The sequence below is a fragment of the Anabrus simplex genome, chromosome 12 (genome assembly GCF_040414725.1).
Source record: "Anabrus simplex isolate iqAnaSimp1 chromosome 12, ASM4041472v1, whole genome shotgun sequence".
In the NCBI taxonomy this organism is placed as follows: Eukaryota; Metazoa; Arthropoda; class Insecta; order Orthoptera; family Tettigoniidae; genus Anabrus; species Anabrus simplex.
In genome coordinates, this window is record NC_090276.1 from 76,381,501 (window position 1) to 76,404,212 (window position 22,712).

The following is a 22,712-nucleotide window of genomic DNA, read 5'->3' on the forward strand; positions in this document are numbered from 1 at the left end:
CCTTCTAGAACACATAACCAACAAAAGGCAACACACCCTGTTCAGAAATTCATGTAACTTTCTAGATATTTCCAGTAAGTACAGAACTGAAATGTACTATTTACACATACCATATGTAACAAATATTACACAGTACAGGTTAGGCCATTACAAATAAAACATATTACCACAGTTTACAAATAAAGTCTTCAATAAACATTTTCCACTTCCACTACATTGTTCACCTGTGACATCTTCCTCCCCCCGAAAGTCGAGCCATGCTCGACCATTAACATAGTTTCACTGGGTAGAAAGCAATAAAACGTTCTCACACAGTACAGATAGTAAAGATACTTACTCTAACACACACGATTTCTTGAAGTAGACTTTCTGATAACAAACAAAACAAACTGTCAGCACACCACAGGCCCTTTTAGTAGCCAAGGTTTTACGATTCACCAATAATTTTCAAAAATAATGAAGGAGTTCATAAATCCACCTATTCAATAAATATAACAAAATCCACATGGATAGTCACACTACACTTCAAAATGCCTTCTGAACCTTTTACAACTATTTAGACAATTTCTAGACTGTCCACCAAAGGATGTACACACATTCTTTCTGCCAAACGTTAGTCATCCAGGAGCTTTTCACTTTGTTGCTAAACAGCGTTCAAATCCTCTATTAGGCGAGTTATGTACTAAGTATTTTGCACCACTTTTCCACACCAGTCACAGCACAGCTAGGCCACAGGTTCTCGCTGATGATGCGACTGCCGACACGGCCGTTTGCCGCCAACCTTCATTCAACTTCAGTCCGACCCAGGTAGCTATGTAATTACAGTCCAGTGGTATCTTGCACCAAATCGGCAGATAGGTGAGATACCGTCCAGTCAGACTGCCACCATTAGGATGTTTGCCACAGGATCGTGGTGTGGGATGGTAGCGCCCAAGGTACAGAGTGCCCCTCCAAACTTGGCACTTCAGGTTTCCGTCAGAAGAAGGTGATCACTGCAGCCTCTGCAACATAAACAAACCGCAACAGACAGGGGAATACTTGAGGTAAAAGTATGCTGTTGGGCTCAAAGATCTTGTGTAGAGTCACCCAATGGGTGGCTTAATGAGTACGCAGTAGGGACTCTCCCTCGCACACCAGGAATATTAGGGCACTAGCCCCGGGGTAAGCACTGCTATCTATAATTCATTTGACAAGATTATGGTGGGGGTGAAAGGAACCTATAGGAGTTTACCCTAAACCTGAAAGCAAGGCGAATAAATTCCAAGGAGTGACCCTAAACTAAAACCTACCTAACTTATAACACTATAATAATTTCGTGTGGCTATTTCTAGCCGAGTGCAGCCCTTGTAAGGCAGACCCTCCGATGAGGGTGGGCGGCATCTGCCATGTGTAGGTAACTGTGTGTTATTGTGGTGAAAGATAGTGTTGTGTGGAGTGTGTGAGTTGCAGGGATGTTGGGGACAGCACAAACACCCAGCCCCCGAGCCATTGAAATTAACCAATGAAGGATAAAATCCCCGACCCGGCCGGGAATCGAACCCGGAACCCTCTGAACCGAAGGCCAGTACGCTGACCATTCAGCCAACGAGTCGGACACTTATAACACTAAATCTATTACACTAGAGGATACCTAAAGTATTCACTTACACAATTACTTACAACTAACTTACATTAAAACTTATTATTATCTTATAACTAAAACCTTATAAATACCTTACACTAAACTTATCATTATCTTATAACTAAATCTACATGGTCACCAACAATGGTATTTACCCCTCCCTACCAGACTTAAGGTACCTTGATCTGGGAGAGGTGGACTCTGCTGATCCTTTTCCTTTCGGGATCGCTCACCAATAATGTCACCGGGGTGAGGAACTTTAAGATGGTGCAGAGACCTCGAAATCTGGGGGCCAACGTACTGATAACATGGTCCGCAACACTACTGACGGGATGTGTTTTAATAAACACCTGGTCACCCACAGACAGATCGAGCGGCCTTTGCCCGTGGTTGTAATTACGCTGGACCTTAGTGTAATAAACCTTCAAGTTCTTTCAGCTCGAATCTTTTCTGGGCTGGCATCATCGGGCTGAAGACCATTAATTGACCACAGATTAGATAGAGGAGAATTCGAATTAAAAGCCAACATTAACGAAGCAGGGGTTTGCTTGTGGCTTTAATAATAATAATAATAATAATAATAATAATAATAATAATATTTGTTTTACGTCCCACTAAATACTTTTTAAGGTCTTCGGAGACGCCGAGGTGCCGGAATTTAGTCCCGCAGGAGTTCTTTTACGTGCCAGTAAATCTACCGACACAGGGCTATCGTATTTGAGCACCTTCAAATACCACCGGACTGAGCCAGGATCGAACCTGCCAAGTTGGGGTTAGAAGGCCAGCGCCTTAACCGTCTGAGCCACTCAGCCCGGCTTGTGGCTTTCATGGACAGCAGTGTTAAATGCAAATGACAACCAATTTAATGAGGAATCCCATTTGGAGTGGTCTGAGGAGTGATAAGCGACGAGGACAGATCGCAGGTTACGATTCACTCTCTCAGCATAATTTGGCTTCGGCTAATACAGGGTGGTGGTTACATGAGCAATGGATAGATCAAAACAGAAATTCCGGAACTGGGCAGAAGTAAAGGCTCTTGTGTTATCACTCACCAAAAATTGAGAGGGTCCAAATGACGCGAATATCTGTCCTTCAGATTTGCCTTTTGATTTTATACGACTCCAGTTCCCAGTAAGAGTCTGCTCTGACATGACAGTTAACAAAGTGCAGTGTTAGACACTTAGTGTGGCTGGAGTTGATCTCAGTTGAGAATGATTTTTTTTCTCATGGACAGCTGTATGTGTCCCTTTTGTGAGTTATATCAAAACAAAATGTTTTCGTGTTCGTTACCGGAGGAAAAACAACTAATGTCATATACAAGGAAATCTTATAAGTCTTCTGTTAAAAGTAAGCTATCGCCTTAAATTGATAACTGCTCCCGTGCGAATCCAGAGCCGTTAGCTAGTAGAAAATAATAAATCTCACTTTTTACAGTACTTCAGTTGATGTAGTCTTTTGTGGTCTATGCATTTCGCTTAAGAATGCTGCAAGGTAGGTGAAACATGGCACCATCACTTCACAACCCTACTGTAAAGCAATTAGTACTATAAAGCAACGCAAGTTTCTAGTATCACTAGATTTTACCCAAACCATACAGTGAACTTTCGTACCTCGTGTGCTAGGAGTTTTATTTATTTATTTATTTATTTATTTTAACTTTCCCCAACTGGAGACTGCTCCTGAGGACAAAGTATACAAAAAGACAATATGAATATTAGAAGTAATTTTGAGTTGGTTAGCACATTGGACACACTGTATGTTTGTTTCGGAGATATGGTTCTTCAGTATCTGGGCAGAATATTTCAAGGCAGTCACTGCAATTTCTCTTATTACTGTGTGATTGAGGTTAAATAATTTGCAGAACTGGACAGAAAAGGAGGAATGGTTCCTCTAGCGCCAACCATTCATTCTATGACTTCGATATTGCCCAGCCAATATTCTTGTTGATAGAATGGGATGGTTGGTTCGTATGTTGTTTTCTTTTCCTCATGTACCTCATTGGGTTGGTTTCGCATATCTCGAATCTGATCTTCTGATTTATTATAAAGCCTTTTCTGTGGTCTTTAAAGGCTATTATGTTGACGGGTGCTGCTTGTAATAGAGACACTGTGATCCTCCTCGAAGACTGTAAAGCCTGAGTCTCTTAACTCTTGAGCAGTGGCAGATTGTATTTTATTGTGCCGAGTATTTCGTAGAGCTTTTCCATGCGAGCAGTAACCGACAACGTGAGCAAGAATTTCTACCTCGTTGTGGCAGTGTCAACAACGGTTAGTGTCCATGGTCCTGCATGGAATAGCTCGTATAGCCGCTTCGTTACCTGTCATTTTCAAGGCATCACGCCATTCGCTACAAGATAATTAACCCATTAATTGGCTGGAGGATAACTCCTTTCCCTTTCTGTGGGAGATCGCACCACTTACCAAATTCAGCTTCTCTCAACTTGGTTCGTATTTTCCGGGGGTCTAAAACATCATAATTTTTAATCAATACACTGTCATCTGGTGTATTTTGTACGTATATTGAACACTTAAATGAAATATCAATTGGAATATTACTTACTGTTTGCAAAGTAAAAAGAAATCTTTGACCACTGTGTCCTGACAGTCAGTGTGTTAATGTGTCTCGTTTCCATAACCTGCTTACAGTCCAAAACACGTCACGTAAACTTTCTACTTTCGTTTTGTGCACTCACCACTGCTCCCCTCCGAAATCAGCAGCTAATATACCGCCTCCAACAATGCGACTCTAGTATATGACACGGGTAACTCGCCTGTATTTTGATCTCAGTGACATTGTTTTAACTTTGTTACGTACAAATAAATTGCACTTAGCAAACATTAATACGTGTAACACTGAATTGTGAATAAATGGGTGGCATACAAGTGGGATTTAATTGACATGTTTTTATGTATATTTTGTCAGAACCTCCAGAAATGTATGAATAGAACAAAACTGAGTTACTTGTAAACCAGTCTCAGCGGTAAAATTGTAATATCGTCATTTGTTACTTGGTTGTTTTGTCGGTGATTGGAACATCTTTCTGTTTCAGAAGTGATGAAGGATCACACCTCTCATGACGTGCTGTTAATGTGTGTGGACTGTCACCTGCGGTCGAACGTTCACGACAACCACTTCAGGAACAGACTAGCCATTGAATGCAATGCTCCCATCGGAGCAAGTTCGGATATAAAGGTTAGTGGTCTTGTTGTACATGATCGCTTCAAGCATGTCCCCCACATTTGCAAAACGTTTGATTATTTGTGGTTTCGCTACTAACAGAAAGTAATTTGACTCATTATCTATTTTGCAGAAGATTTATTGGCTTAATGAAAGATTTGGACCTGGCTTATTCAGTCTCAGTTAAAAGAACACTAACGCACTGTTTGTTAACATAGCATTAAAAATTTATCAGCATGTTAAGATTGTTGTGTTTATCCAAACATTTCCTGGAAATTGTTAGCTAACACAGAGTTAACTCTCACAAGAGTCATGATCAGTGAGAATCTAGAAGGCAATGGCAGATACATACAGTTTGTGTGTCGCGCTTGGATGCGCATTTGTTTGAATACAGCTGTAAACCAAGGCGTGTGAAGTCAACATTTATTACCTAGTCTAGCCACAAATACGGTTACAACTTAGAGAGCGAAAAATGCAAATATTATGAGAAGTATTTTAATTTGCTGTTTGTATGTTGTTCTTACAGACATTCTTTACACAAATCACCAGTCATGTTTCGAAATGGTCACTTTTGGCACTGATACAGGCTCTGAGTCTTTGTGTCCACTCGTCTGTGGCGGAACGGAGGACATCCAGGAGGAAATCCGCCACTGCTGACAATAAGGAATGCTTTAAACTTCCAATGGTGGGGTGTCTCTTCTTGCAGACGATGCCCTCAAGCACTGACCACAGTCGGTAGTCCAAAGGGTTCAGGTCTGGACTGCTACTGGGCCAATCTTTAGTTGAAATGAAGTCGGGGACATGAGACGCTGAAGCCACCCTTGAGTTGACCTAGCCTTGTGGGCTGGAGCAGAATCCTGCTGGAAAGTCCAGGGTTGGTTTTGAAACAATGTGCCACTTAAGTTCTTCACAATAGACTCCAAAACGGTACTTTCGTACAATCTGGCACTGGTTTTAACACCCTTTTCGCAGAAATGCAGTAGGGTGGTGCCAGAATAACTCACCCCCCACCGCACCATCACAGTGGAGGGATGCTAGGCCCTCTGAACGTTCAGAATGTTTTTACTGGCTTCCCGAGATGATGACACATAAACCCTGTCATTTTGCACATTGAAAGATTCTTCGATAGTGAATACCTTTTCATCGGTGAAGAGGATGTTTCGATGACCATTTTGTGCGTAACGCTGCAGGAGACGTTGACATTTAAGCACTCTCAACTTCTTTAGGCGCGCGTCGGCGATAAGCCCGTAGTCCAAGGTCCTCTGACAGAAGCCTTGACAATGACCTTTTTGAAATGTTCATTTCACGGGCCATGGTAGCCTGCTTCCGCACTGCATTTCTCCAAATACGAGACGCCACTGCCAAGTCCTGACACTGCGTGGACGACCCTCCCTCGGACTATCCTTTACAGTCCCGGTTGCAGTGAATCGCTCAGTGGTCCGGTACACAAACATACGACTGATTTTCAGCTTTTGCAGCGTCTTGAAAATGTCACGTGGAGATTTTGCATATGTTATTACTGCAACACGACTATCATAATCACTCCATTCCATGTTGAAACCTGGAGCTAGATGCTTCCTCTTTCACAGACAAGTTAACAATGGTTCAAGGTTAACGTGTGCACACGGGTAGTTTTTTATCTGCCAAACCGGTTGTACAGTGTGTGTCAAAAGTTTGTAACAGTATTTATGGCTAGACTAGGTAGAATTGTTTGTCTTGACTGTGAATTTTCTGTTGCTCTATAGTCCAGTATTAAGGAAAGCGGAGAAGAGAATGTGTGGTTCAAATTTATCTTCTTTTGGAAATTATTTCCAAGTTTATACCAAGTGATCTCCGTAGGACCTTTTTAATTGACATACTTTCCTGCCGTTTTTACAGACCGCCCGCCTAACATAACCTAGATATATGTTAGTTTCATAACATTAATATCATTTGAGTCAAAGAGTGTTGCAAATTAAAATGTAAATACTGCAAAACTATTTATTTAAATGAAAAATCTTCATTATTGTCAGCACAATTGCATAAATTACATCCGAGTTCAAATGTTCAACTTGACTATCACGACGTATTGTGCACGAGCAGTGTCCGGTTTAGCATGGCACTCTCCATCAACCGAGCGGCAAGTCCCGGTGTTGCAGCAGAGTACGAGAAGTTCAAAATACCATACTATTGTTCGTGATAATCAGGAAAACTGCTACTAAAATGATCAGAAACACCAAGAGGCAGTACAATAAAAATATAATTAACCAAGCAGAGAGGGATTTTCAACGAGACAACACTAGAGACTTCTACCAAACTTTTAAATGTCAAATAACACTCTACTCAGCCCCTACTCTTCACCTTTGGGGATCTGATGGAAAGCTGGAACTAAACAATGAAGAGTGCACCACAGATCTGGCAGAGTATTTCAACGACCTTCTGAATTCAAAGGACCTCAAGGAGAAACTGCATTTCGAACCTCAGAATGTTACTAAGTCGCACTCTCTCCCCGCAACAGAGGGGGGAGATCCAGAAAGCCATTTCAGAATTGAAATCTAACAAAGCAGCGGGGGAGTGTGGAATCATAGCAGAGCTCTGGAAATACGCTAATGAGGAGTCAATCCAAAGTCTCCATGAAATCATATCTAATATCTGGGTGACAGAAGCATTACCTAGTGACTGGACCTCAGCTATCATCCACCTGTTACACTAAACAGGCAACAAATCAGATTCACAATTAAGTATTTATTTATTTTCCACCTAGTCGATACAATGATTGCTTAAGGCAATTTTTAATGGTCAAAAGTGGTACATGTTTCGTATATTATCAACATCTTCAGCCACATAACACTGTTTAGATGAAAAATATATAAAATTGACAAAGTAATGCTTTAGAGGAAGTGTCCTTAAAATTAACATAAGATTGACAAGTTATTTGTTTGTTTTAATCTTGTCAATCTTATGTTAATTTTAAGGACACTTCCTCTAAAGCATTACTTTGTCAATTTTATATATTTTCCATCTAAACAGTGTTATGTGGCTGAAGATGTTGATAATATACGAAACATGTACCACTTTTGACCATTAAAAATTTCCTTAAGCAATCATTGTATCGACTAGGTGGAAAATAAATAAATACTTAATTGTGAATCTATTGAAGTGCGATACGGACCATGAAGCTGATTTTATGTAAACAAATCAGATGTCAACAACTACAGAGGGATTTCCCTTGTATCAGTGACATACAAGATACTCTCCAAAGTATTACTCACAAGTGTAGAGGCTCAACCAGACTCCTGCATCGGAGAGTACCAGGCTGGGTTTCGAAAGTCAAGGTCATGCGCCGAATTGGTCCTGAACCTCAAAACCGTCATCCCTTACGAAAACCAAAGTGCCTCACCCTATGTGGCAACATTTGTCGACTTCCAGAAGGCCTGCGATTCAGTAGATAGAGAGTCACTCTTCCAGACACCTGCTGAGCTCTAACTAAATAAAAAAACCTTGAATCTTGCGAATGCAACTCTTACCAACACTACAGCCAAAATCAAATTCAGAGGGGGATGGCCTATCTCCAGTCCTCTTTAACTGTCTACTCGAAAAAGTCAATCTTGAGTGAACGAAAATGCTAAAGGATGACTGGATTGAGAATAGGCTACAAGAAAGACAAGTTAACTGTCAACTGTTTAGCCTTACAGCCTTACACTCCTGGCATCCAGTGTGAAGGAAGCTATCCATCAACTATCCTCTCTCGACCACATAGCAACTAAAGTAGGGTTGAAGATTGCCATCAACAAAACGCAGTTTATCACCAACATTAGAGATGCACCCAAATCAATCCACTGGGGAACAAAGCAGCACAGAGGGCTAACTCCTTCAAACACCTAGGAGAATGGATAACCCCAAACATGAATGAAGATCAGGCCACGAACAGCAGATGCATCAAATTGGAAAGCGCCTACCACCTATGTAAGAGTATGTACAAATCCAAATCCCTCTCCCTTAACCTCAAAGTCAGGCATTACACTACTGTAGTGAGACCGTCAGTACTATACGTGTCAGAATGCCGAAACATGGTAAGAAAAGGGCAACTCAGAAAACCGGAGCTGAAGGAAAGGAAAGTCCTGAGAAAAATCATGGGCCCTATTAAAGAAGGAGGCAAGTACAGAATCAGGCACAACAATTAGAGAGCATTACAACATCTATGAGGAAGAGAAGATTGAACTTTCATTGTCATGTTATGATGTGAGGCTCATCTCCAGAATCTTCCACACCATCTCTGGCGACTAATGCCAAGTGGACAAGACTTGTCAGGAAAGACCTTCAACAATTGGACATTGCTCCCAGTGAAATCTATGACAGGAACAGGTACAGAACATCAAACTCTCTTCAGTCACTAACAGAAGAAGGTGTGAAATGGACTCAGGAGTGGAAAGACGTTCACAGTGCAAGAAGAAGGCAGGCCCAAACGGAACTTCAAAAAAAAAAAAAAAAAAAAAAAAAGGTCAATTTTGCAGTTAAGGTTAAACTGCTTGATATTATTGTTAATACTCTGAGGGGAATAAACTGAAATTTGATCTTATTAATTTTTTACATAGAATTTCCCACCCGGCTGGCGAAAATTTGTGGGGAGAACACTCTAGCCTGTTATAGAAAGTAAGCAAACTAATGGATAGCTAAAAGTGACGCTTGGCAGAACACTGACATTAGGCAACTGAAACAACTCTTCCTGTAAAAGGCCTATCATATTCCAAATGTTCAAGATGCAAAAGTTCTGCATCTAATGCACCTGCCATATTTTGAGCTAACAGAGAATTTAACTGCTTGAATCTGGGCAGTTAAGTTAACTGAGAATTTAACAGATTGTTGGTCTTAACCAATGTTGGTTAAATGCTAATTTGGTTAAGTTCACTGTTAAATTATTTTAACAGGCAGTTAAATGTTAACTAGTGTTGAATAAACTGGGCCTTGAGTTGTTGATGAGAAACTTGAGCTTGTCTTTTCTTACACAAAACTCAGTTTGTGGCGGAACACTCCCTATTCCTGCTATGTGATCCTCTTGTTTCCCTCTTTACTATTTTCACAATGTTCATTCTTTTTGTTACTGTTAGGCTGCCTTCACATGTACCACTTTGCAACCACATGCCAGTGATAGTGCTGTGAACCTCGCGTGCACCAACTCACTTCAGTCATTCCCTTCGTTTCCAGCATTTACATATTTCCGCTCTATTAATTAATTAAAAAACTTGTCATCCTACATTCTAAGAAACTGATGCAGTAAATGAAACTGGTTTGCGCTCCTGTTTTCTATAATACGATGGATCCAATAAACTCTATTTCGATGACGCCGTCTTAGTTGATGTAACAAAAGCAACAGCAATGCTTTCTCTTTGAAATCCATTTCGGTACTCTGTACCTACAGGTGTAGAGTGGTTGGATTGTGGTCAATACGAACTTCAAATAACCACAAAGAACCACATAATTGTGGTTAAGAGTGGTCGATTGTATCCACAGCTGAAGCACTCGAGAACCACAGTTTTGCAGTTGTAAAGTGGTACGTGTGAAGGCAGCATTAGAGTCGGGGACTCATTTTCGATTGTATCTGTACTGAACTTGGAGATTAAAAACAATGTGACAGGCGAAGAATACATTCTTTGTCACAGAAATGAAGTAGAAGTAACGAGACAGGTGAGGTAGAAGTGCTGGGCTGCAGACGTATGAGAAACGTCAGAATGGAAAAGCTAAATGAGAGAATTGATATGAAGAGTGAGAAGGAGACATAGAAGCAGGAGGGGAACCTGGACTGGGACAGAATGATCGAAGAGGAGAAGTGACCCGATGCAACAGGAGCTGCTGGACATCCTTATTTAATGGTAAACTGACAAAAAAGAAGTTAAATCCTTTCCTTTATAATGCGCTGTTCATCATTGCAACTGCTACCTGCATCATTCCAGAGCAAATTATCTTCACTCCCTTCTAACGAGTTCAAGACTCATGTTTTCAATTATCTCCGGAGAAACCATGTCGTGAGAAACTACATGACGACACCACGCATTTCAGACTTGTGGAAACTTAAGACAGTTGTTGCGTCCTTCTGCCTCCACCACTATCACATGTTGCACTTGGTCACTGCCTTTTTCCTTTCAATCACTATTGATCTGCATTTAGGGCAGTTGCCCAGGTGGCAGATTCCCTATCCGTTGTTTTCCTAGCCTTTTCTTAAATGATTGCAAATAAATTAGAAATTTATTGAACATCTCCCTTGGTAAGTTATTCCAATCCCTAACTCCCCTTCCTATAAACGGATATTTGCCTCAGTTTGTCCTCTTGAATTCCAACTTTATCTTCATATTGTGATATTTCCTACTTTTAAAGACACCACTCAGACTTATTCGTCTACTGATGTCATTCCACACCATCTTTCCACTGACAGCTCGGAACATACCACAAATGGAGATACAAGTAGTAGTCATGAAGTTGTGAGTAACATTAGTCAATTGCGCAGCAACAGGAAGGATATATCAACAAGCTCAGTTTGAAATCTGTAGTGTATATTCAAATTCTACTTCACATAAGAATGTTTTCAAGTTACCGACAAGTTCATTCAAGAATAACAAGACTGACGTAATGCCAAATATTTGGATTTTTAGCCAATATATTGAACCCATGACCTTTGTGCCCTAAGAATATCATGTATTGTCAATTTAATAAGAAGTTCGATTCTTGATAGCATGGAATTGACATGTGGCAAGGGGGTGATTACCTTCGGTCCCACGCTCTGGGATACGTGACGTCAGTCGCACGTGTCAACGGCGGAAGAATCTTAAGTCATTTTTGTGAACTATTTCAAAGCACGTGTATATGGCGTGCCCAAGCCAACTCGAAAATATAGTGCCTATCAAATGAGGTCATTTATCCCACAAATCAAACATGTATAAATTTTAAATGTCCTTGAACACTACCGCCAGAAATGTAGCGAGTATGTAGTCACCTTCAAAACTCTTGTAATTACAGTTTAGTTAAGTCAGAAAAGTTATAGAAACTTTCTTGGCGGCAAAGGGAGATGCCCGGAGAGAGGGGGTAACTGCTATAAATAAGAATTGACGCCATGACGAAGCCTCGTGCATTTTGTGTTACGAAGCTGATGACTGAGGGTTGAGCTGCTCTGTGAAATCAAACAACAAAAGTAGACTAAGTTCAACCAACATATTTTAGCCATTGTGGCTGGGGTGTTGACTCCATGTGCAGATAGTTTTCTTGAGTGGAATAATTGTACCAGATAGGACGGTCAAAGTACCGAATAAAATTTTATGTGATAAAGAAAGTAATTCGTGTGTGGAAATAAATACAGTCTACCGTGTGCGCTCATCAAGAAAAAGTGAAGGGTCTTTTTTTTTTTTAATGCTTTATTTCCAGGAAACCGGAAGAATTAAAATAATGTGTAAAGCCAGAAATGTAAAAGTGGCTAAATAAAAATGCCAAGGTCGCAGGTGAGCCCTATGATGAATACTGGCGTTACCACCTAAGGTATGTGACTTACCATCTTACTACCTATTGTATCTTGTTTCATGATCTCTAAAAATGTGTATTTGAATGGGGTATATACGACGCAGTTGTTCCCCCTATGTGGTTTTTGTAAATGTTAGAATACGACTAAAAAAGGGTCATACAATTCAAGATAAATTGAATCAATATAATTAGTCAGATCTCAAACAAAGGTTTCAAAAAGATGGTCAACACATGAGTTACGTCCACCAAGACTTTAGACAATTGTGTTTTAGCTTAAAGATACTGTCACATGGTCAGTAAAATATTGTAAGAATTGTCACTCATGCTTGTGAAGCTCAATAGAATATGTTCATGATCTTATTTAAATCTTAAGTAAATGTTAATTGGCTGATGATGCTCGTTAAAAGGAACGAAACATGTACCATGTTAACAATTTCAGTCTTGCCTAAGCCACGGACGAAGGAGGTCGCAGTGAGCTGTGGGTCCCGGGAGGGGAGTGGAGTTCGAGAGTGTGGAGTGTTGGAAGGTCGCCGAGAAGTGGGTCGACAATGATTGGGATAGAACAGTACAGAGTGACGATAGGAAGATGGCAGAGGAAAATGAAGAAAGAAGAAAAGAAGCCAGGTGGGTGTAAAATGGATATGGAGAGGAAAGGAGAACTATTGTTATCGGCAGCAGTGATTATAATTTTACTATGTATTGGGGGGGTCGAGTTGAACCCAGGCCCGTCATCTAGTAGAAATGAGGAAAGGGAAAATATGGACGCTATCAAAAGAGCTGTAAGAGAGGTGCTGACAGAAGTTTGCCCTTTCGGGCAAATAAAAGATGATTGAAGAACAAACCAGTAAGATTGAAAAAATGGAAGTATGGATAAGAGAAAAAACGGACGACATGGATGCACAGGCGAGAAATAACACCGAGGAAGTGGTAGCATTAAGGGAAAAAGTAGGACGACTTGAAGAGGAGAATTGCAGGCTGAAAGCAGAAGTGGAAGCAAATACTTTATACAGAAGGAAGAAGTGCTTGTTTATTTATGGAGTGCCTGAGGAGTCGAGAGAAAGCAAAGTACTTACAACTTATAAAGTAGTGGATCTAATACAGGGAAAAATGAAAATAAACTTTAGTGAAGTAGATATTGATGATGTGCAGAGAGTGGGGAGAACTAGAGGCAACAGGCCTATAAAGCTACAATTGTTTTCAACGTTGATGGCGGATGTTGTGTTAACAAATGCGGGAAACGTACAGAGGGAGAAAATATGGATAAAGAGAGACGTAGGAAGTGACGCGATCAAAAACGAGAGGATACTCAGAAAGCACAAGATACTGGCTGTAAAACAGGGGCTGAAGGCAACTATTAGAGGTCAAAATCTAGTGGTGTCAGACAGAAGCTGGAAGAGGATCTGGTCTGTGGATAGATTGATGGATTTAGAATTGAAGTTAAAACAAGATGAGGAAAAGGAGAGTAGTGCAATAAACTGTAGGCAAATGAGGAGAAATACAAATAACAGTGTGCTGAGGATGGACGTAGGGATGAAGTCAAAGCAGGCCGAAGAAAAAGAGAGTAGTGCAGCGATTAGTGGAGATGATAGGCAAAATACCAGAAGTATCAGTGTACCGTGTGAAGAGAGGCAGGGAGAAGTGCCAAGTGCTAAAGTGACCAATAACAGTGTTCGGAGTGAAGAAGTGCTGGTAGAGAGGCGAAGTGAGAATATGGCTATTAGCAGTGAAGAGGGAAGTAAAGGAAGTGTATGCAGTGAAGTAAGGGAAACGCAAGGTAAAAAGGTAACGGCAAGGTTAAACTTGGGGAGCCTAGACCAGAGTAGGGCCAGATACAGGAACAGAGATCTGACAGAAATGTGGGGTACAAGTGGATATGAGAGGGGGGTAGTTACTAGAAGTAAAAAACAGTAGTAGGTGGTTTGGTTACTGAAAGTAGAGATGAGAAGCGAGAATGGTTGGTAAGGTTTGGACATTGGTATATAGAGTACTGGTGTAGGGTAAGATGTCTTTTAATTATAGTGTATTTCAGAGAAGTAGTGCATAGGGGCCTATATGTATATGTGAGAGTGGAATAGGTATTATGGGGCGCTCCGGGATCGCATATGGGATATTTTAAGTTTATTATTTACTGTAAGTAAGGCAAACGGTTCATAGAGGGAATCTACCGTTGGCCAGTTGATTATTAATATTAATATTATTACTATTATTATTATGAGTATTACCATTATTTTTTATTATTATTATTATTATTATTATTATTATTATTATTATTATTATTGATATCACTATTATTATTAATATGTGGGTAGGGGGTATTGTATATTTAGTTATTTATTTATTCATCTAATTATTTATTTGGTATTTGTGTTGTTTGCAGTATTGATTAGGTGTAGGTCAGTAACAATAAAGTGACGAAAGCGCAGAACGAAATAAGGACACTTGATGAGCATGCTTGAATATTGAGTAAGAGACTGCTACAGCAAATGACTGTTACGAATAATACTCTCATGCATAGATTATTATTATTACTATTATTATTACTTTCATTATTATTATTACTATGTTTCTCTTTTTTAGTTTACTATATGATAATTTTCGCTTCTTTTTCTTTTTTTTTTTTTGGTGAACTGAGTGGTTTATTATTATTATTATTATTATTATTATTATTATTATTATTATTATTATTATTATTATTATTATGGTATTTATGTGTGGAGGCTGGTGTCTGGTATGAGTATTTAATTTTTGGAGCTGGAGAGAGGTGAGTTTACTAACATTTTGTAAATTTTGGTTTGTTTGTATGGAGAGGAGGAAGAAATAATACTCTGATTTATAGATTATTATTATTACTATTATTATTACTTTCATTATTATTATTACTATGATTCTCTTTTTTTAGTTCTACTCTATTGATTCTGGGGGGTTAATTCTACGGAATGAGGGGCATGGCACGAGGTTATGAGGATGACTGCTGTGGTGGCTCTACTTTAGGGGTTTCACGTTTCCGGAGTGTCCAAACGAGCCTTATGACATGCCCAGGGGATACGATAATTTTTTCTTCTTTTTCTTTTTCTTTTTTTTTTTGTGATCTGAGTGGTTTATTAGTATTATTATTATTATTATTATTATTATTATTATTATTATTATTATTATTAGGGTATTTATTTGTGGAGGCTGAAATGTTGTGATGATGGGGTATTCATTGTTAAAATGTGGTGAGAGTAGAAGTATGTCTGTTAACTAGATGGTAATTAGAGAAGTGGCATAGCGGTCTATGTGTATGTGTGAGAGTAAGCAAAATCTGAAAGATGGCTGGTTTGGTATGCAATAGTGTAATGTTGCTGTTGTAGCTTATTTTGGAGTAGGTCAGGGAACAATAAAGGTGATGAAAATGCTGAAGCATGAAGGTTTGCGTGATGAGTGGGTACGTGTGAATGATAACAAGCGGAGAGTTGCAACACCAGCAATAGAATGTAAATATAGGCCCGGCTGAGGAGGTCTGGTCTACAACTGTAGCGTTAGGTCTTTTTGTTTTATTGTTCATTTTATTTTGTATATGGTGGAGAGGGGTGGCTTAGGTTGGACTACTTTTATTAATTTTATTAGTTATTGATGTTTTATGTGTGAATTTAGAAGTAGACAGGGTAGTAGCTGGACGTGACATGAAGAGACGGAAGATGACTACCGTGGTGACCTAACTTTTGAGGTCACGTTTCCGGAGTATCTGACAGGCTTCATGGCACGGCCAAGGTGTACAGTAGCAGTATTTAGTATTTATTTATTTATTATTATTGTGAACATGTACTCGGGGCTGAACGCCTGTTTTGTTCATTAATAAACATACATACATGTTAACAATTTAGTAAGGATGTAATTCCACATTAGCATATTATGTATTCAATAGGTGTTCTATAATACAATTATAACAATTTTGTATCACAAGTAGATCTTCAATATGGACAAGAAATGAAATTTATAACCTGCAACATACCACTTAGTCGAGCAGCTCGTCTCCTTACTCCCAAGTCTTCCCAGCCCAAACTTTGTAACATTTTTGTAACGCTACTCTTTTGTCGGAGATCACCCAGAACAAATCCAGCTGCTTTTTCTTTCTTGAATCAAGTAATTCTGGTGAGGGTCCCATACACTGGAACCATGCTCTAGTTGAGGTCTTACCAGAGCCTTATGTGCCCCTAAATACCCTCATAACCATGTGCAGAGATCTGTACCCTTTATTTACAATCCCATTTATGTGATTACCCCAATGAAGACCTTTCCTTATATTAACACCTAGATACTTCCAATGATCCCCATAAGAAACTTTCTCCCTGTCAATGTAGTGATTAAAACTGAGAGGACTTTTCTTATTAGTGAAACTCACAATCTGACTTTTAACACCGTTTATCATCATACCATTGTGTACTGTCCATCTCACAACATTATTGAGGTCATTTTTCAGTTGCTCACAATCTTGTAACTTATTTATTACTCTATAGAGAATAACATCATCCGCAGAAAGCCTTATCTCTTGTTGTAGGTACGACATCGTAATTGGTGTAAAACCTTCAATTAGAATGTTCAGTATATTTTAATTATAGTTTATTTAATGCTAAATTATCTTTTATTAAGGGTTAAACATGACTAGTATATGGTTTCTCTGTAAATATGTAGTATACAATTGTATAACCTCAAATACGTATTGTGTATAAGTTTAACCTCAAAATCTAGATAGTTGAAAGCAGTAGAAAATTCCATAATGTTCGTATGTTAGACTTGTTGTACTATATTTGGTATATATGAAAGGTTCTGGAAACTTACTGTAAGGTTTTATTATCCAGATACATGTAGAGACATTACGAATGTTGTAGATGTTTCCATATGGATTAATAAATAGTCGATGAATGTTTGAGTGCCCATTCGACTAGCTGGTCGATCGATGTTTCGAGTGTGTTCCATTAGAGTATTGTAAGAACTCTTCCAGAAGTCAATCATTCTAGATGTTTGATCGAATAGTATATATGTATATGGGCTGCGAGGTGGAGTCAGAGTATGGGACTTGAGTGAGTGAGGCGGTGAATTCAAGAGAGCAGGAAAACCACAAAAACCAATGGCAGAGCCCAAAAGAGGCGTACTAGGCAAGATGAGGAGTGAGGTAGTTTGCCATTGCTTTCCTCACTGGACCAGAAGGTGCCACTGCAACACGACTGATCCTATGAGCAACACCTTTCATAACACTCGGGACACTATTTGTGCTCCAAATGTCATTACTCAGCACCACTCATACTCCAGCTGCTTCCATATTGTCACAGCCATGGATGTGACTGGGACTTTGGTGGAAGCTACACTTTGCTCTGGCCTGTGCCAAGAGACGGATACAAAAATACTGCATCCATCAAGAAATGGCAACAGGCACCTGAATCTACATGAACAAATTATCGTATATAGTTATGAATGAAGGAAGCACTTGACAAATTGCATATTAAGTATAACAAATGGAAGAACGTACATAAAAATCAAAAAGGAGAAAGCAAGTATTACATGAAAATATCTACACTATATATACATTATTTACACAAGTTGCTATTTTTTTTTTTTTTTGCTAGTTGCTTTACGTCGCACCGACACAGATAGGTCTTATGGCGACGATGGGACGGGAAAGAGCTAGGAGGTGGAAGGAAGCGGCCGTGGCCTTAATTAAGGTACAGCCCCAGCATTTGCCTGGTGTGAAAATGGGAAACCACGGAAAACCATTTTCAGGGTTGCTGACAGTGGGGTTCGAACCTACTATCTCCTGAATACTGGATACTGTCCGCACTTAAGCAACTGCAGCTATCGAGCTCGGTTACACAAGTTGTGACCCGTATTTGGCTACATTGATGGCATTGTTTCCAGCCAGTGCTAATTCCAACCCTGTACATGAATCTGGACATAGACGACAGTGCAAGAGATGCCTAGAAGTTTGTTCCTCTCCACATTCGCACAATGAGTCCCCATCATGCATGATGCCCCATTTCATAAGATTGTCCTTAGATCTTGCAATGCCAGTCCGCAGTCTGTTTAACGACTTCCATATACACCATCCCTCTTCGTGACCAGGTGACAACTTTTCTTCAATTTCAACACATTCCAGATGATCTGGGTACCTTTGTTTCCATAGCTTAACCTTGGCCGTTTTTGGGTTACAATCAAGCGGAACAGAAGACTGTAGAAAACTCTTCCTGGACTTCAGTCGAGCTGGTGGTTGCTGATGTTCACGAAAGGGATGGGCTGAGGTGCTGCAAACCTTTTGTCTCTCGATATTAGCGGCCACCTCACGTCTAATATCAGGTGGGGCTATACCTGCAAGTGAATACAACTTCTGGGTAGGTGTTGGTTTTAAACAGCCTGTGATTAGCCTGCAGGTTTCGTTCAAGGCAGTATCGACTTTCTTTGCGTGAGCTGATTTGTACCACACAGGACTACCATATTCAGTAGCAAAGTGCTAGGGCAGTTATCCTTACTGTCTGGAGATGGGCACCCCAGCCAGAACCAGTTACCTTACGCAATAGGCAGTTTCGTGATGAAACTTTTGCCTCGAGTTTGGTGCAGTGTGTGGTGAAGGTCAGCGAACGATACAGAGTAACACCAAGGTAAACTGGAGTATTGCTGTGTTCCAGCTCCATTCCTTTCCAATTCACATGCAGCTTCCGCAGGGCTTCTTTATTCTTTAAATGAAAGGCGCACACATTAGTTTTCGATGGGTTTGGCTTGAGGTGATTTTCCTCATAATAATCTGAGAGCATCTTCAAAGCAGCAGTAAGGTTTTGTTCCACTTGCTCGAAGTTTTTACTTTGAGTTGCCAGGGCCAGGTCATCTGCGTACAGGAAGCTCCTTGTATGAGGTGGAAGAGGTTGGTCGTTGGTATATACGTTGCACCTTTCGTTTATTAATGTTCCCGTGGTGATTTCCTCTGTTACGCCGCGTTGGAGCATTAACTGAATATACACCTGTTTAAATATTGCTCCGGCTACAAAATTCAAAGCATCGGGTCGTAAATCATACCTAGACTCTGAACTGAGATATAATTTATAAACACGAGCTACCACAACATGGTGCATATTCGTTTCTCAGGGTAAATTCGCTTCATTATATTCCCATACGCTTTAGACAAATCGTAGATTCCGTTGAAGAGTATCTGTCCGTTCAACCAGTCATTCCGTATCCATACGTCAAGGAAATTATCTGATCATCACCTAGTATTTAGCATAAATTAATTCAATAGATCCGTATATTATCATACTACTATGTACTACAAGTTACTTAAGGAATAGAAACGCAAAATCAAAACTATATCTAGTTTGTTAGCATGCTAATGTATTATAAAATTGAATAATATGCATCCATCGGCAATAAAGAAAGGAAAATCGTGTGAAATTACAAATATCATTCTCAAATGCTTGACTTCCGAGATAAACATATTTGAAAAATCTTTAAATTATCATCATATTTGCTTACATTTTCGTTAAGTTTCAAAAATATACCATATCTTCCATGTTTAAATTGATACAAGGGGAAGAATAGTGACCAAAACTTTATTAATCCAAGGAGGAGTGGAATATCTTCCTTTTAATATTGTTTGGGATTTTCTTTGGGGCATCATTTAGGTTTCATCTTTCATTTTGGTCTGTTTGACCAAATTTACTTGGATATATGTTTGGATTTTCACTTGTGACTCATCACGTTACGAGATAAGCATTACCATGTTTAAATCTGGGTTCAAAACACCCATGCAGTTATTAACATTCCTATCATAACCAAAAAATGAATAAATTAAAACTGTACATCACCGTATGTACAAAATAAATCAAATAATCTTACTACAGAGTGCCATAGATATGATAGTACGTCAGTCTAACCTGCGAAAATCGCGCCATGAATTCCTAATCATATGCCAATATATTTACTTATTCTCAAATATCTCTTCGCTGTGCCAATACTTTGTCAAAGAAAACCTTTCTTCATACTAGCGTTGACGCGCTGACCTTCAAATATATAAATATGCGAGACTCCATTCTATTCTTGAATATTTATATTACGTAATGTATAACAAACACGTAACCTATCAATATCTTCCGCTGAAAGTTACTACGAGACACATTATGCTTGGCTCAAGACATACATTCAACTTAACATGGCCTAAATCCTTCACTTGCAGTGCTAATTCTAACATAAATATCATATGTAACACAGGAATTCGCAATTCAGTCATCTATCCCTTTCTCAAGCAACGAACAGAAAACATATCTCCTCATTCTAATTACAACTTGCCACAATAACATTCCATTTCCTTCATACATACCTCCATATTTAAAATATATTCATTCAATTCCACTAAAATAATCTCTGTGTTACGGTAGCAATACTTAATAGCCTGATTACTTTCTCATACACTGCAACTTCGTTAATATACCAAACATTTCCTTACAATACAATTATCGTACTGGCCATGATTGCAACACATATTGACCTGAAGTTTTAGGTTACGTCTCGTATCTCGCCTGCATTTTCTACAACCACAACTGGTTAAACGTTTCACGGTCTACATGTATGGATTGGCACTAAACATGCACGAATACTCAATCAGATCTAGTTTCCATTAACCTTAAAATTATTACATTTGCACCATAGTTATATTGCAGAAATTGGCACACATCATCGGCTAATAATTGGCATTTATACTCTAATATCCGTTCATTGGCACTAAATCTCTTACTTCTAGCACTCCTGCATACATATAAATATTTTTCATCAATTGATTTCAAATTCATTACGATGCAACTCATAATACTTATCTCGTAATGGGATTTTGCTGCTAGATCTCTCCTGGTCTAGGGCATCTTGGAGTAGGCAGCCCCTGCAGTCCAAAGATTACGTCATCTGCGGCTCCGGCTGGGGATCTTGGCTTGAGCTATTTCATCTTGAGCGACCATTTCCATCTGTTTAAGCTGACTCCATCTTGTCACCAGTTCTCATGAAATCATAAAAGAACAAATACATAGTAGAATTCATATTATACTGGTGAATAGTAGGCTACTCAATACGTAATATTTGTCTTCAGAATCTCGTATTGGTCGAAAATATTCTTTTTTAAATTTAGAGATTTCTCTAATTCGGCCTACTTTTTGCTATTTCTTTCGCTTAAACAGATATTGTCTCCCTCCTGGAAACAATAAATTATGCCTTCCTTAGCAAGGATTTGCCGCTATAATACTAATTTCGGCAATGTATGACTTGGCTGTGGTTTCCTTTCGCTTCTGAGTTTAGGTGTTACAGTAACAAATATTTTCCTTCAAATCTACGCCTTTTCTGCCGATATTTTTGCAGATGTAATCTTCACTGCTGTTTGTATATTAATACTTTAGTATTTAACGTTGCGTTGACCCTTTTATCCTTCCGTAAGTCGTGCTGCTCCTCTTCAACTTGTAACTTTTTCTTCTCAAGGTAGTCAAGAATCGGTTTCATTCAAATTTTTTAGTCCATCATTATTTACTCTTGAGATTCCTTTTCCTTGCGGCCGGACGATATCGATTTACTAGATCTCTACTCTGTGTATTTGCACATTGCCTGAAGCTATTGTGCGCCATATTTGTCCACTGTTTCCATGACATTTACGACCGCTAATGTAACGTAATGGTACAACGTTAAATAGCATTGGTGATAGAACACTGCCTTGTGGGAGACCGTTCTTCTGTACTCTCCATCTACTCCGCTGTCCTTGGAATTCAACAAAGAAATGTCGGTTCTGCAACAGCGTGGCAATAGTTGTTGTGAGCCTGAAATCCATAGTAAGATGGTAAAACTTCCTGAGAACTATCTGGTGTTGTACAGTTTATGCTGAAGAGCAATCAACAAAAGCCACTCCAGTAATATCACCACGCTGAAATCCGTCTTCTATGTGCTTTGTCAGATTAAGGATCTGTGTACAGCAGTGTTATATGGTTTAGAAGCATTCTTTCAAAAATTTTATATAGATGGCACAGGAGTGATATTGGTCTGAAATTCTTTGGATCTGTAGGCTGCTTACCAGGTTTCAGGATTGCAGCCACCTTAGTCTTCCTCCAGATTTTAGGAATTTGACATCGTTCCAAACAATTATTAAAAAGCTGTAGGATCCATTGTTTGGTAGCATTCCCAAAGTGTTGTATCTGCTCCATACGCATGTCATCTAGACCGGCTGCCTTGCCAGTTTTGCTCATTTTTATGGCATTTTCCAGCTCGTTCATAGCGAAGGAATTGGACAGACTGGATGTTTCTTGTTCGATATTTCTTTGAAGTTTTGGTGGTTTTTTCGCTTATCTGTTTTGCCATTTATTAGGAGTTGATAAGCTATCTGGTTAGAAGTAATGTTGCTATGTAGAGGACTTTTCATGGGGTCATTGTTCAGACGTCT

General features: G+C 39.4%; 1 protein-coding gene across 1 annotated transcript in view; it reads left to right on the plus strand.

Moving 5' to 3' along the window:
• Exd2 (Exonuclease 3'-5' domain-containing 2) overlaps positions 1-22,712 on the plus strand; it is a 59,194-nt gene that overhangs the window by 27,104 nt on the left and 9,378 nt on the right. Inside the window, exon 5 of the mRNA XM_067156266.2 lies at positions 4,671-4,813. Within this exon, the coding sequence (XP_067012367.2) occupies positions 4,671-4,813 (143 nt within the window). The remainder of the gene's footprint in view (positions 1-4,670; positions 4,814-22,712) is intronic.